Consider the following 15,111-nt stretch of genomic DNA (forward strand, 5'->3'; position numbering starts at 1 on the left):
TCAGCAAGTTTGCCAATGACACCAAGCTGTGTGCTTCGGCTGATACACTGGAGGGAAGGGATGCCATCCAGAGGGACCTTGACACGCTTGTGAGGTGGGCTGATGCCAACCTTATGAAGTTTAACCATGACAAGTGCCAGGTCCTGCACCTGGGTCAGAGCAATCCCAGGCACAGCTACAGGTTGGGCAGAGAAGAGATTCAGAGCAGCCCTGCAGAGAAGGACTTGGGGGTGCTGGTCAAGGAGAAAATGAACATGAGCCGGCTTCAGTGTGCGCTCGCAGCCCAGAAAGCCAACTGTATCCTATCAAAAGGAGCGTGACCAGCAGGTCGAAGGAGGTGATCCTGCCCCTTTACTCTGCTCTTGTGAGACCTCACTTGTAGTGTGTGCAGTTCTGGTGTCCTCAACATAAAAAGGACATGGAACTGTTGGAACAAGTCCAGAGGAGGGCCATGAGGATGATCAGGGGACTGGAGCACCTCCCGTATGAAGACAGGCTGAGAAAGTTGGGACTCTTCAGCCTGGAGAAGAGAAGGCTGCATGGAGACCTCATAACAGCCTTCCAGTACCTGAAGGGGTGCTACAGGGATGCTGGGGAGGGACTCTTCATTACGGTCTGTAGCGATAGGACAAGAAGTAACAGGTTCATACTTAAACAGCGGAAGTTTAGATTGGATATAAGGAGGAAATTCTTTCCTGTTAGGGTGGTGAGGCACTGGAATGGGTTAACCAGGGAAGTTGTGAATGCTCCACCCCTGGCGGTGTTCAAGGCCAGGCTGGACAGAGCCTTGGGTGACATGGTTTAGTGTGAGGTATCCCTGCCCATGGCAGGGGGGTTGGAACTTGATGATCTTAAGGTCCTTTCCAACCCTAAATATTCTATGATTCTATTCTATGATTCTAAATGGAATTCAGCTGTTGAGAAAACAAGACCAGATGAGGATACCATATCAGAACTGAAATGAAAAGAGTGAAGTAAAGAGACAGAGCTATATATAATAAAATTTAGATGTGTGTGGAACAGAAAGGTGAAAATGTGGATAGGAATGGGTAAGGAATAACGAGGAGAGAAACCCAAATATTTAGCAAACTGAAACTGAACTCCTGTCTAAGGAAAAATGAGATCAGCTTTAAGGCCACTCTTAAATCTTCTCAGATTATATCAGCCAGCATATTAAGTTTTGTTGCTAATGAAATTTTGCAAAACAACTTTTTTTTTAAAGCTACAATTATTGTTGTTTGAAAAAGTTTTCCAGGAAAAAAAGTGCACTTTATGCTGTCTCATAAAATATTCTTTTTAAATAATTGAGACAAAGTTAGAACTAAAGAACTATTTTTTATATTTAAATAACTTTGTGTAATGGCTAGTTAATGAAACTTTAACAGACTAAAACCAACTAAACTACTTCAAATTAAACTGTTTATTACATAATATCCAAAAAAAGCACCACCTGTATGATTCTGAGATATTTTAAGCCAGGCACCTTAATTAAATTCATAAAATGTCAGTGGGTGAAATCTCATCTGAATCTGACCAATTCTGAGGAGTGATAGTAAGAAAAGATTTAATTTGACAAACCAGTTCAAAGAGAATATGTTTACTAACACAAGTCCAGAATATCTCAGTATGCTTAATTCACAAATACATCAGGAACAACTACCAAGAGTTACTTAAATTAAAGAACAGTCTGGCTCAAGTACAAAGCTATAAACCAGTCATGAATAAAGTTAAAGGTAAAAATAAGAACTTTAATTTATCATTTTAAAACAACTCCTCCATCACCAAGCAAGAATCTGAACAGAACAGAACTTAATAGGGTTTTTTTAAATTATTTATTAATTCTTGCTGCCATCTATATGACAAGATTGCAATCTATAACCCAAGAGAATCACTGCAGTCCTAAATTCTTAGAATCTCAAAGAACCTTAGAATCATTCAAAGTTTAATTAAATCAAGGCTGAATTTCCATGTTAGTTTAAATATTTAAAATTCAATTCACCAAGACCACATAATAACCTACAATTAGAATATTTGACACAAAATGAGAAGTTTGGAAGCATCAGGAAGTCAGAGATACCATAAAACTTCCAGATGCCACACAAAGATCACTAAAAACACATCTGCAATTCATTCATGAATTGTTGTCCTATCAAATAAAAAGTAAAAATAAAAAAATTAAAACCACCAAACCTTAATCTGGGATAATTATCATTCGTCATCTTGTAGAGCTTCTGGAAATATACTACTTGTTGCAGAGCTATCTTTGAATCTCTTTCAGCAGGTTTGAACTCTACTGTCCTTTGAGGACCCAGACTCCTTTTAACATTTGGTGTTTGTAAGTAAAAGTTTGTCTTTTAAGACATAAGGTCAAAGGCATTTCCTAACCAGAACTTGGCCTGTCTGAAATTACTATCTTGAGAAAGGGCATTTTATGGCAGTATTATCTGCGAACAGAGAACAAAGGATCTTTTTCATCTTAGCAGTAACTGGCTCACCCACATTCACAAGAAGTTCAAAGGTTCCTCTGCGTTAGAAGTTGTTCTCTGAAAAGTTCATTTCATACCCTTTCCATTAGGATTGTTTCTGAAGGAAGACTAATGATCAAAACCCATTTGCTAATCCTATTTTAAGAAGGACTTTCAAATATGGGTAATAACTCTGAACTAAAGGGTTTTTGTGTTCACTTGTGGAAAGAGAACTTGCAGCTCACACCTCACTCCCAGAAGCCCACATACACCAGAAGATTAGTGTTTTCTTTCGTAGGTAAAAAGCTCTCTACTGTGATCGTCTGTATTACAGATGCATTTCCCAGTCTGATAATCTCACTTTCAGTACTCCTATTCGTAAAAGGGAGGATATTCCTACTGGGTTATATCACCATCCCAGTTCAATTTTTCGAGTGAATTACAGATGGAGAACTCACTGGAACACCACATCTGGGTTTCTAATAGCCCCTTTCCTCCCTTCTGTAGTAGACAGGGTATTATTTCTGCATTAAATAGCATCTTACCACAATTAGAGAACTATTTTCCTAAAAATCAGAACATTTTCATCCTAAACATTTTTACAATATTCCTCTTAAATAGAAAAAAAAAAAAAAATCCACATCACTGCTTTGGCTCTGAGAGACACCTTTATGGGGTACATCCCTTATCCCTTTCATTCTGTTAGTATTTTCCAGGGAATAGCACATGCACATTTACTGAGGTGGTACTTATGGAGGAGCTGAAGACAGCAGCAGTAATGGCAAGACTGAAACCTGCCAATGCGGCAACTGCAAGTGTCTCTGGTAAGGGTTAATTTTTAGCATTTTTTAATCCTAATTATCAGCCCATCTCCTGTAAAGCACCCAAAATATTTCTCTGCATGGCATACATTTTAGACTTAATTTAGACTTTGGAACTAAATTGTAGAGTTTCACTAAAAAAAATAAACCACCTAGAATCACACTGCAGATTCACTTGTATATCAGTATTTTATATAAAGTTTTAAAAGCTTGAATAGCCATTACTGAAACGTAGACATAATTGTATTACAGAAATTCCAGGCACTTTTAGGACCATTCAAGAGTTGAAGAAAATCAACATGCTGAAATATGCAAATTGATAACTGGCTGTTACATTAAACAATATTAATTTACAATATTAATTTAGATCCATTTATATTTTCATAAGATTTTATCACTAAAACTGCTTTGTCAGTTAGCAAGTGCTGGAAAATTATTCAGCTATCGGAGGTTGCTGAGTAATTTAGTTGATATAATTACTGCTTTCATGTGTAGGCTGGTGGTCACAAACTAAGTACTGACAAAGAATATCTTCAAAACCAAGAGATAAAAGAGTGTACAGATATTTAAACATTAATTTATCATCTCTTGAAACAAAAAGCTAAAAATAAACGGTTTTAAGACAGGCCAGAAATAAGAAAATGCAAGTGATAGTCCTTTGAATAGCTGAGGGAAAAGTATATATTATCTATCTCACACTAACAAGATCTTATCTTAAAAACATGAAGCCTAGGTTTTCTGTGATTTCAATATGATTGCTTGCACTTTCACCAAGACCACCAAGCCCAGCACAACAATGTATGAATCTTCATTAGATAAAGCCAAGCATTTAGCTGAAAACCTTCAGTGTTCACACAATACTTTTTTTTTTTCCTCATCCATATTAAGGATGCATTTCTGGGCTTCTATCCGCTAGGAAAATTTACTTCAGTACATAATACATTCATTGTCTTAAAGCCAGAGCTTTCAGCAGCATAACCTTATTTAATTATAAAGCATAACACTTCAATAAGTTGAATTTCTCTACAGCAAGTAAGCAATTTGCCATGCTAGTGACAATTCAAGATTTAAAAACAAAACAGACCATCTCACCTCCCATTAGGGATTGCTCATTTCTCAGCAGATTGTTTCATTAAGAAAAGACAACAGCTGCAGGTTTTCCTTTTATCAGAATAGATCTGCTCCGCTCTGACTTTAAAAGCTACTTCATTTTAGGTTCACTATGGTGTGCCTTTATTTTTTTTTTTAATTGTGCATAAAAGTCTTCAAACTACTGAATTATTTATATTTATATTAATATAGAAGCCACAAATCTCATTAGGTCAAGACCTCCATGATCTACAACCCAAAGTTGTTTTATTATTAATATATCTTGTCACAACATGTGTTAACCCTTCCACCTCTCCAGATCCACCTGCTCCATTCAATTTACCATCCCTCTTTTCCCAAAACATTTCCCTGTAATCTTTTGAAAGATACACCTTTGTGATGAGGTACCTGAAAAAAATCATTTCAAGCAAAATAAAAGAATGCATGCAAAAGCAAGCAACATATGCTACCCTGACAGCAGACTGCCATTTACACTCTTTAGTAACTAATTCCAAGATCACTGTAGTTTTATTTTGATATACATGATTCTAAATACCTCAGAAAGGAAACTGCAACACATGCAGCAGAACTACCGAAAGCAAGCCATTCATTTACTGCTGCAAAAGACAAAGATGCAGGATTTAGAAATGCTGCTGCTTCACTACTACTACAGAGAAAGTAGAGGTTTCACAAATAATATTGTCTTTTTAGCAAAACAAAGTATTTTCGGTGAACATATTATTCATTTCAACCTAGAATTAAACATTTTAGATTTAGATATAATTTTCACCTAATTCTCAGCAAAATATTCCAATGAAAATAATGAAGATTTTGTTGACAAATATGAAAATATTTAACCAGTGGAAAAACAAAAGACAAAAATAAAAAAATACAATAAGCAAACAAACAAACAAAAAACACAAACAAAACAACACAAGATAAAACAAAAAAATTAAAACCACTTATTGCCAATCCAGACAATGAATTTGGCGCACACTCACGCACTATTTTCACTTAGAGCTCAAAGTTGTTTTCTACCTCTCGTCACTACATAAGCAGAGAAAATGCATCAAAATACTGTTAGGATTGAAGATTTTTTAAATTACTCTGGAGAACTCGGATATTTGTAATTTACTGTGGGAGTCACAAGAAGTGACAATTTCCTTCTGCATCTGGGAGACAGACCTTTACAACGAGCTCATCACAGGGCTTTCAGAACATGTTACCCCGCATCCATGCAAACCTGTGCACCACCTTTTCTTAGTTCTAAATACATCTGCCTCAGATGCCTTTGAAGCATTGATAACTATTGTCAGCTGGAATCATCAAGTCAAATTAAATTTTTATGACTTCCAACACACACCCCTAAAGACTGACGGTACAATACACTTTAGAACTGAAGACAGACAGCATTGAAGGGTCTAATTTGTATTAAGAAAACAACTCTACCTTTCAAAGCTTGTTCAAAAATCACATAAATAACAGTGAATTGGAGAAAGACAGTTCATGCTGTTTATTTCCTCTTCATTTTACATGCAAGACATCATGAAAAAATGTCTTTAGAAATACAGTGTCAGAGTTGCACACAACCAGCACTTAGCCAGCACTCAGCCTCCCATCCCAGCAGCCAGGGAAAGAAGCTTGTGTTGATCCTACAAGAAAGACAAGAGCCCTCCCAGAATAATTGTTTCACTATTCAGCTAATTCAGTCTTCTATAGGATTATAATTAAAAACCAAATAACTGAACCAGCAAAGAACCTCTCACAAAAAGGACGGAAATTATTTTTCCATCAAATTTAACCACTCTGATGCTCAGCCATAAAAGGCCAGACCTCAAAGGGATCATGGGCAATGAAACCTCTAGTTCAGTTGCATCTGTCTTATGAAGTATTTTGAGTAAACATTCCACAAATTTGCCAATCTTTCCATTTCATTGAACATTCTTTGTTGCTGTGTTGTGCTACAAAGTATCCAATATGTCATGCTTAGTTTTATTCATCTGTATTATACCATCTCCTATCTACCTCCTCCCTGTCACCAAGAATCAAAGTGCTAGCAATGTGTCTTCACAAAAATTTCCAAACATTGTGTGTGCCCAATTTTGAACACTCAAACACTTTCATGTATCCAATACGACTGATGCACAGAAATAATTCACTAAATGTGAATGAAAAGTAAATGGAAGTATAAATAGATCAAGCAAGAGTATGGACTGCTGGCTCAGTTCATCCTGAAAGACGCTGGTGTGCCTTTTTCATTCAAACATAAAAAGAAAATTATTAAATATTTCAAAGGAAGCAACATCAGGATACAGTAAAAATTTTACTCTTGGATTAAAAGCATTAAGCAGTCCAGAATTATACTCTAGACTCACTCTGGTGCAAAACTGCAAGAGACAATGAAGATTACTAACTTAAAATAGGGATTAACCCCCTCTATTTTTCACTTGGAAAAAAAAAACACCCAAGAAAAAGAAAGACATTAGTAGGCTTTTGTAATTTCTTATTGAGCTAAAACAGAATGGAGAAAGTGCAATCACTCCATCCTCAAACACAGGAATCATACAGTAGATAATTCAATTTACTTTTTTTTCCTACCTGTTTTCCAGATAAACTGATGACCTCTCCTGGCTTCCAGATCAGCTGTTTGTAACATTAAGACAACAAACAAAAGGAAGGACTTCCCCAGGCTCTGCCATGCCCAATGAGGAGAAACCCAGTTCTGTTGTAGAAGCATAATTCAGATAATTCAGTCTCTTGTTTTATTTGGCCCTGGAATTACAAAAAAAAAAGAAAAAGCTTGCTCAAAGACTTCAAACACCAAGGCAACAGACTCAGCCTAAAGGTAACTTGGTGACCACTTTGCATTTGAGTCCATGGGTGCCAGATTTGTTGAGGACAAGACTTTTCTGAAGGCTTCTCTTAGAAAGTGGAAAAAAAGCGGTGGGGGGAAAGAGGGCCAGCTCCCAGAAGACGTGCATCCCATCCTATAAAGTCAGCCGTTCTAAATGCTTTTAGCAAGTTCTTAAGAGGAAATCCACCAATACAAATAAATGACAAGGGACCTGATAAAAGTGTGTGATGTGTCCCTTCTTTTCTGCTTAATTTATCTTCAGTATTTTATATTATCATGATATAGGCAGACTAAATGAAAGCTGAGAATGGATTGCAGGTGCAAAATTCAGCTCTGAATACAGACCCCATGTCCTACATTTAAGATCCCTGAAATACCAGACCTGAAATTGTTTTAGCTCCATGTGTGAACGTGTAATATACAAAAGCAATATAAGATATGCAACAGGAAAAGCAGAGAAGCAGGGGCTGCTTGTCAGTATATGGTGAACCAGCCTGAAAGGGAAAATTATACATTACTCAGGCATTTCTCTGGAATTTGGGACTTGCATTCATATCCCTGATCTTTGAGCTCCAGGTCAGCAATCATTTACTCCAGAGACGTCTCTCTGGCTAAGGGATTTTAATTAAGCTCTCCAACACTTCAGACAAATACCAGAGCCATATTGTGATTGAGACAAGAATGGATGAAGTCCTGTTGCTGGAGCAGTTTTACACCACACAACTCACTAAAATAATCACTGTGCAGCACTGAAAGGAAGGAGAAATGTCTTTCTGGTTCCCTCATACAAAGCAGGTGCCCATCATCTAAATACATGCTTCAGCAAACAACCACATTGTTTATATGCCATGGGAAAGCTCCAAAGCAAGAGCGATTACAAAAAGATACACAAAAAGAAGTAAAACCTTAAAAATTCCAATTTAGACCAGTAATTCAAATCTCTATTTCTCTCATCCCAGAAAATGACCAACTAGACACTTACTTGGGCAGACTTCATGTGAGTTTCAAGATGTTTTGGATTCATCCACATTCACGTAGGAACAGTTTTGAAGTCTCATAAAATGTTAATGGTACTGCCACATCAAGCAAGGGCTTTTTTCTGATGTAATATATGTATTCATTTTTTCTTATGTAATAGCTTTTGTATTTATACCATGCTTAAATTCACAACATAGTTTTACTTATTAGTGATTAATCTTAATTTTATAGGTAAAAATGTCAAATCCATATTAGCATAAGGAGAGAGACGCGTATCTTCAAGGTTTGTCTTCATTGGCATAATCTTGGCGATTCTCATTAAAATTAACAGTTATTAGAAGTTTAGTCCAGAAAATTCCATTACATTCCTAACCTTATGAAAAGCAACATTGTCATTTTACATAATACACAGGACCGTTCTTGATAAGAACCTGAAGATAAACCTGCAAATAGTATATATTGAATATACAGTAAAACTTTTAATTTCAAGCTGCATTTAAATTACTTTGAAACAGTTTCTATCATGATAAATTCATGCAATTATGTTTAATCAGATATTGACTGACTACAGCAAAAGGTACAATGTAGTATCTGATATCTGGTTGAGGTCATTCTAGCGTTTCAGATGAACATTTCATGTAACACCTGAAACACCATCAAGCTGACAAAAACCAGTAATGCAGGCAAGGGCCTGGATTTATTGCTTTGCTCATGTCTTCTGGGTTATTTAGTTAGAATTCACATTTAATTCAGAGTGCAACCTGCCATGTCCCAACACGTGGACAATGTAATGCAGACCACAAGTGGCCTCAAACGAAGCACAAGTGAAGCTCAGAAATCTTGAGCATCCTTCTGAAATGCAATGCAGAAGGGAAGTCCTCGGAATGGGGGGAAGAAGGGCTCTTTAAAATCCTGCAAATAAGATTTTTTTGCCCCTGTAGATGGCTGCTCACCTCACACAGAAGAGCTGAGGAGCAGTGACTTGCCCAGTGTCTTCAGCATTGCAGTTACCATCTATGACGGTCAGAAAACAGAGTCACTGACTTTCTGCCAAGGGAAAGAGATGAAATTAGCGACACTGGCTCCAACACTGTTCACACCTGAAAACACAAACAGGGAAAGAAATTATTCAGATGCTCAGATTTAAGTACTAAGGGGATCCAGCAAGCTCAGCCCTGCACAAAAAAACACCCATCTAAATTGCAGGGCAGCTCTCCAGGTCCATAAGAATGACGTAAAAACAACATGCCTTAAACAGATGGGGACATAAAATAGGCGAATCCAAGGAAACCTGAGATAACAGCTGATAAAGATGCTGAGATTTTTAACGAAGCACCAGTAGGGCTCATCAGCTGCTTTCTCAGTACACTGCCTTCATCTCAGCATTCAAAGGGTCAGTAAACAGCAGTAAATCCCTGGGACTAGCAGTCTCCTGCCCAAAACAAGGGGTTTCACACATGTTTATTCTTCGGGCAAGACTACAAAGATAACTGGTTGCTGCTCCCCATGGAGCAAGAACAGAGATTACATTAAGTAAGGAAAAATAGAAATAAATTAGTCACCATGACAATGATCCTAATCTCACCAACCCCAGCAGAGCTCTATAGAGTCTACTGATTTACACCACAGCCAAGCACAATAAAAATTTGTCTGTATATCTAAGTTTGTATAACACAATATGGAACAGTAGCTGTGCTGTCCTGATATGATAAAAAATTATTGCACAGGCAACATATGCTATCTACAGAAAAATGAATAAATTACATTATGAAGGCCACCAACACTTCACATCAAATTTAGTTACAGTATATCTCAGCTCCCAAATGTGTCAGCATGGCTAGCTGTAAACTGGCAAATACAGAGAAAAATGGATGGGGGGGGGGGAGGGGGGAGGAATAAATAAATAAAAGGAATTTACCCAAAATAAATAAATAAAAGGAATTTACCCACGGAAAAGTTTTAAAAATTTACTTCAGCAAGACTAGTCATGATTAAACTCCTGCAATTACTTAAACGCGTTCAAGATATGTGTTTTACACTGAAAAATATCTCACTTTTCCAAAACTGATTACCTGGATTTATTCAATATACTTTATCATGCAGGCCTAGCCAATTAATAGCCTGTGCTAATAGAGTCTCACGAAATTAAACAATGAGGTGTTGTTTTCATACATTTGTAGGATTAGTCACAAGCACCCTTTTAATTTTGTTTGGTTTGTACAGAATCTTGTTCAGAAAGACAAGGATATCATACATTAGCTGTAACGGCTGGGAATACACAAGCAGTCTTGAAAAAGCCATGTGCAAGTTTTCTAATGATCATTACAATGAATTACATTATCTAATCCACTGCTAATTCTCTTAATGACAGGACTGAATAAAACAAGTTTTGAATAACAGACTTAATTTAGACACGTACATTTCTGCTGAAAACATGGCATTCAAGTATAGTGTCAAAATGTTATCAATAAATACAAACGCACAGAGCGGACAAATAAATATCTTATTTCTGATGAGTTCAAGATTTTATTTCATTTTCAACATCAATTTTATTTCATTTTCAACATCGATGAACTATCCAGCAGCCAAACCCTGGCCTAACCCCCCTTAACTGGGGGGTGGGGGGAAAGCCTCTGGGAAACTTTTGCTGCTTTCCAGCCACTGCTGAGCACTCAGAGGCAGCTGTTTCCAAATCATAGTCACTGTGCTAGTCCAAGACAGATTAAGAGTCCTCAAAAGCATCCAACAGTGAAAGACAAAAGATTGATGGTCCAATTTTGACTCCTCACTTTACACATATTGTACTGTTATGTGAAATCACCAGTTGCTCCTTCTGCAAGCTTCCACGGGACAAGAGGTTTCTTCAGTCGTTCTGCAACATTTCTGTGGTTTAGGAAAATTCAGTCTGGCTCTGCTCCAATGTAGATTTACACAGTATTTATTACTGAACTTAGAAAAAGATCAACTTAAACTGATCCAAACCTGAGACACGATTTTAGCCTTGACACATCAATTGCATTCCCCCTAATATCACTGGGAGTTGTGACATTAAATCTGACCTACTTTTTTTTTCTTTCTACAAGATGGGAATGCTGACAAGGACACCTGGGTAGCACTCTCCACTTAAAATATACGATGCAGTTAGAATAATCCCTAACACTATAAATAGCAACAACAAAAAAAGTAATTGCAGATCATATGCATAGCTATAAATCATTTGCAGGTGTCTAGCATGAAGATAAGCATCATTAATCACGAATAAATTTTCTTAACAGAAATTTAAGCAGTAATTACACAACAGTTTGCCTACTACACGCAGCACAAACCCATTGTTTATGATATTCCAAGATAATGTGGAAGCTTATAGCATACTCTTTATCCTCAGATACCACCAAAATCTGCCTTGCCTCTCAGAAAGCTGTTATCCAAAAAGCTAATTCTGTTCTGCCTTAGAGCAGCAGAATGCCTGGCCTGTAGCAGCAGAGGCTGACCACCACAGCCACGTGCTGCAGACCATCCCTGGGGGAGATACTTCCAGAAAAAACACTAATGCTAGTGCTACAGGTTTTAAGTTTAATAAAATGAAAGTGTTTGTACAGGCACATATATCACACTAAGAAGAGACCTTCAGATAGAAACGCATATGTGCCCATGACACAGGTGTATGTGTATACTGCCCCATCTTTTATCTAATGATTAACAGTTACACTAAATTGCCTTTACTTTCACATGGAAAACAAACACTATACATTCTTACACACTCGGAGAGAGACAGTCTTCTGGTTAAAGTAGGGACACCCTACTAAATTGATTCCACTTCAAAATGTGTCAGAAACCTCTTGTGCAAAAAGTCATTTAAGGTCACACTCCAAAACTAATACTTAATTCTGCAAGCGCTCCCCTTGATTTCAGAGGAGTGACTTTGCATATATGAGAACAGCAGCTTAATTTTCTATACCTCTACTTCTTCATTTCCAATCCTTAATTGAGAATATTTAGTCTTCTTCCAGGAGAATTTTAGAAAATGTTAAAAGCATAGAGCATGAATGAACTAAATTTATAGATCAGGTTAAAAATCTCCTGACTATTTTTGTACTAACTGGTCACTCATCAGGAACCAAAACATTAAGCTCCACAATTCTTTGCTCATTTGCTACAATAACTGTAAGGGTTAATTACGCCTGAAAGAACATCTGGTGTTAACACCTCTTCATACAGAAGATAGCTCCAAACTACCAGCAGACAGTCTAAACCAGCCTGCTTTGGGCTGGCAGTAAACCTGCACAACCTCCAGACTGACAAAACTGAACAAAAATTCACCATGGTCTATTTTCATATATAAACCTTACTTAATTTTCCTCAACACTCAGTTGCTGGAAAGCTCAGTAGGTAGTCAACATCTTTCAACAGTCATATTTGAAAGCTCACGTATTTATTTTGCTGATGTCAAATAGTAAGAATCTATTGTTTCTTCTTTTTTCTTCCACTCACCTGTACCTGTTTCTTGTCCCAAAGCTATGGAAGATCCTGGTAATTAAAAGCAATAATATGAAATTACTGTACTGCCAATAAATTGCTGCTTAACTTACAACAATTTGTTTGGGGTAAAACCCCTGAATCCTAAGTTTTCCTGCTTCAGTATTTGTACATCCTTTTGTTAAAGCAAGTTTGAATTTAGAAGTTTAATTATAAACTTAGATAAGTGGATTATAATGAAAGAAGTTCCAGCAAGGGAGTTTAAACTGATGAATTATGACTACATTAAAGAAAACACCAGAGAATAGATTTTCTACCAGTAGAACAACTTTAATTAAAACAGTGCTAGAGCAGAACTGTTCTGTGAAATGATGCTACTGTTCCCTCTCATGCCTAAGTACTTGCAATAGACTCTATGGGAACACACTTGACTTTCAATAGTAAAAAGTATATGTGACTTCAGACTTTTTGAGGAACCCAGTTCAGAAGATCAGTTGAAAATAGTTAAAGCAAAACTTGCTTCATCTGTACACAAACACATATGGCTTACACTCTCATAGAAGAGTGGAGGGATTCAAGAGCTCATGCAAGGCACCATCCTGATGATACTCAGTTGCACCACCACACACTCTATAGCCCCCATGCTCACTGAAGCAAAATTAATGATGCTCAACATTGCCAAATTTTCTTCTACAGAAACCATTCAATGTGACCCAGGTTGCAAGTACCTAAACATTATCCAAGCTTTGGACTTCTCAATGGTATTTAACACCCATGGACCTTTGGCGTTGTATCATAGGACTCAAAGTAGGCTAATTTACTTCACAAATTTTCTCCAAGCTACTATCATACTCCACACAGTAGGAACAAATACAGAGCAATTAAGATCAAAATGCTCAAGTCTGTCAATAGGTTGCCTCTTGTAAGCTCAGGCATTGATTTTTTCTAAGCAGAACACAGAAAGTGTCCAATAACTTTTAAGTAACCTTTTCAGACTGCTTGTGCACTTTTACATATTTTATTAAATACAAAGAAGGCTATAGCAACTCAAACCAAACATCCGCCAAGTCCCAGATCCTCCAACAGGAGAACGATGCCAAATGACCAAGGTGCAGTGGAAGCACAAAGTGTGCACTAATAATACTTCTTGCTATACCTTCCCAGCCTCCAACCTGTTGTGGCTTCCACATCTCCAGAGTCAGGAGACCTTTCTATCTGACAGCCCTCTTTGTAAACTTATGTCAAAGTCACATTCTGAACCTAAGTAAGTTTAGTTTTGGGTTTGTTTGGGGTTTTATAAATAGGCTATGAATATAGCCTATATACAGCTACACCTGAGGCCTCCTCACGCAGGCTTGTCAACCAGCACCACAGAAAACAGCCCAGAATAAGCTCAGTGATGTCTTCACGCTATGGCACATCACTTCTGTAACAGCAAAACTTTTTATCTTTGAGGGGAAAAAAGTTTCTTTTTGTTTATTTTTCAATGGATAGAGAAAAGTTTGAGTCTATTATCAGTATACTGTTCTGCTGTAGGTTTTATCATTGGCACTGGATGAACTAAAGGTCCTTTCAAACTCAACTATATCTAAGAACTGCTGTCACAGTCGTATAGATCCTGGATTACTGTTAAATTGCAATTAAGTATACAAAGGGAAAGAGAGCTGGCACTGCTTCCAATGCTATTTCAGTAAGTGCCATTGCAACTTGTTGTTCAAAGAGGATTACTCTCGCTTCACTGGCAAAACATTGCATATAATGCACATTCAGCAGTATAATACTGTTTGAAAACTAGTATTTGAAATTTTCCTTTAAGAGGCAAACCTGGAAATCACTCAGTAGAGAGCAAAGTCCCTACTTTAGCAGCATGACCATTCACATGGGAAACAACAGAAAGCTTCAAGTCACCAATTACAAGGCAGCAGAGTTTAAAAAAGAAAAGAAAAAACTACCTCATAACCTCTACTGCAGGAACAATGGCAGATTTTTCCTAGCATTCCCATTAAAGTGCTTTCAGTTCACAGGAATTAAATTGCTTTACTGCAGTGATTTTCTTCTGCATTCTGATATTACTTTATATTATTTGACATTAATACAGCATTGTGGGCTGTAGGTCAGGATTTCTTTTCCTCCTCGCTGGAACATGGCCACCATAGAGTTTATCAATCTAAAACACAAGGTCAAAATGTAACTACCAAGTACCACCAAGCATATGAGCTCAGTAAAGGCTTAGGCTCTGCTTAGCAGGGAAGGACCATCTGCTTCCTTGCCACAGGACTGCCTTATCTGAAGCTTATCTCCAATTTAAATTACATTCTACTCTTCTACAGAACAACCAGAACAACCGAGTGCATGCACACACCCAAGCATCCAAACAAACTAATTACAGATAGGCAGGAAAACGTTACAGTTTTAACTTGTTATTCAG

The 15,111-nt window shown here is 37.2% G+C and overlaps 1 protein-coding gene across 6 annotated transcripts in view; it reads right to left on the minus strand.

Annotated features, from left to right (window-relative positions):
• Positions 1–15,111, minus strand: part of THSD7B (thrombospondin type 1 domain containing 7B) — a 340,543-nt gene that overhangs the window by 272,328 nt on the left and 53,104 nt on the right. For 5 of the 6 annotated variants that reach the window (XM_065671287.1, XM_065671292.1, XM_065671289.1 and 2 more), the window contains exons 2-3: positions 9,161–9,254; positions 6,974–7,147 (exon numbers count right to left, since the gene is read on the minus strand). In XM_065671287.1, coding sequence (XP_065527359.1) covers positions 6,974–7,112 — 139 coding nt within the window. In that variant the 5' untranslated portion in view covers positions 7,113–7,147; positions 9,161–9,254. Of the gene's footprint in view, positions 1–6,973; positions 7,148–9,160; positions 9,308–15,111 lie in introns of all 6 variants that reach the window. The other variant, XM_065671290.1, reaches the window with a different exon arrangement.

Source organism: Lathamus discolor, chromosome 3 (genome assembly GCF_037157495.1).
Source record: "Lathamus discolor isolate bLatDis1 chromosome 3, bLatDis1.hap1, whole genome shotgun sequence".
NCBI lineage: Eukaryota > Metazoa > Chordata > Aves > Psittaciformes > Psittacidae > Lathamus > Lathamus discolor.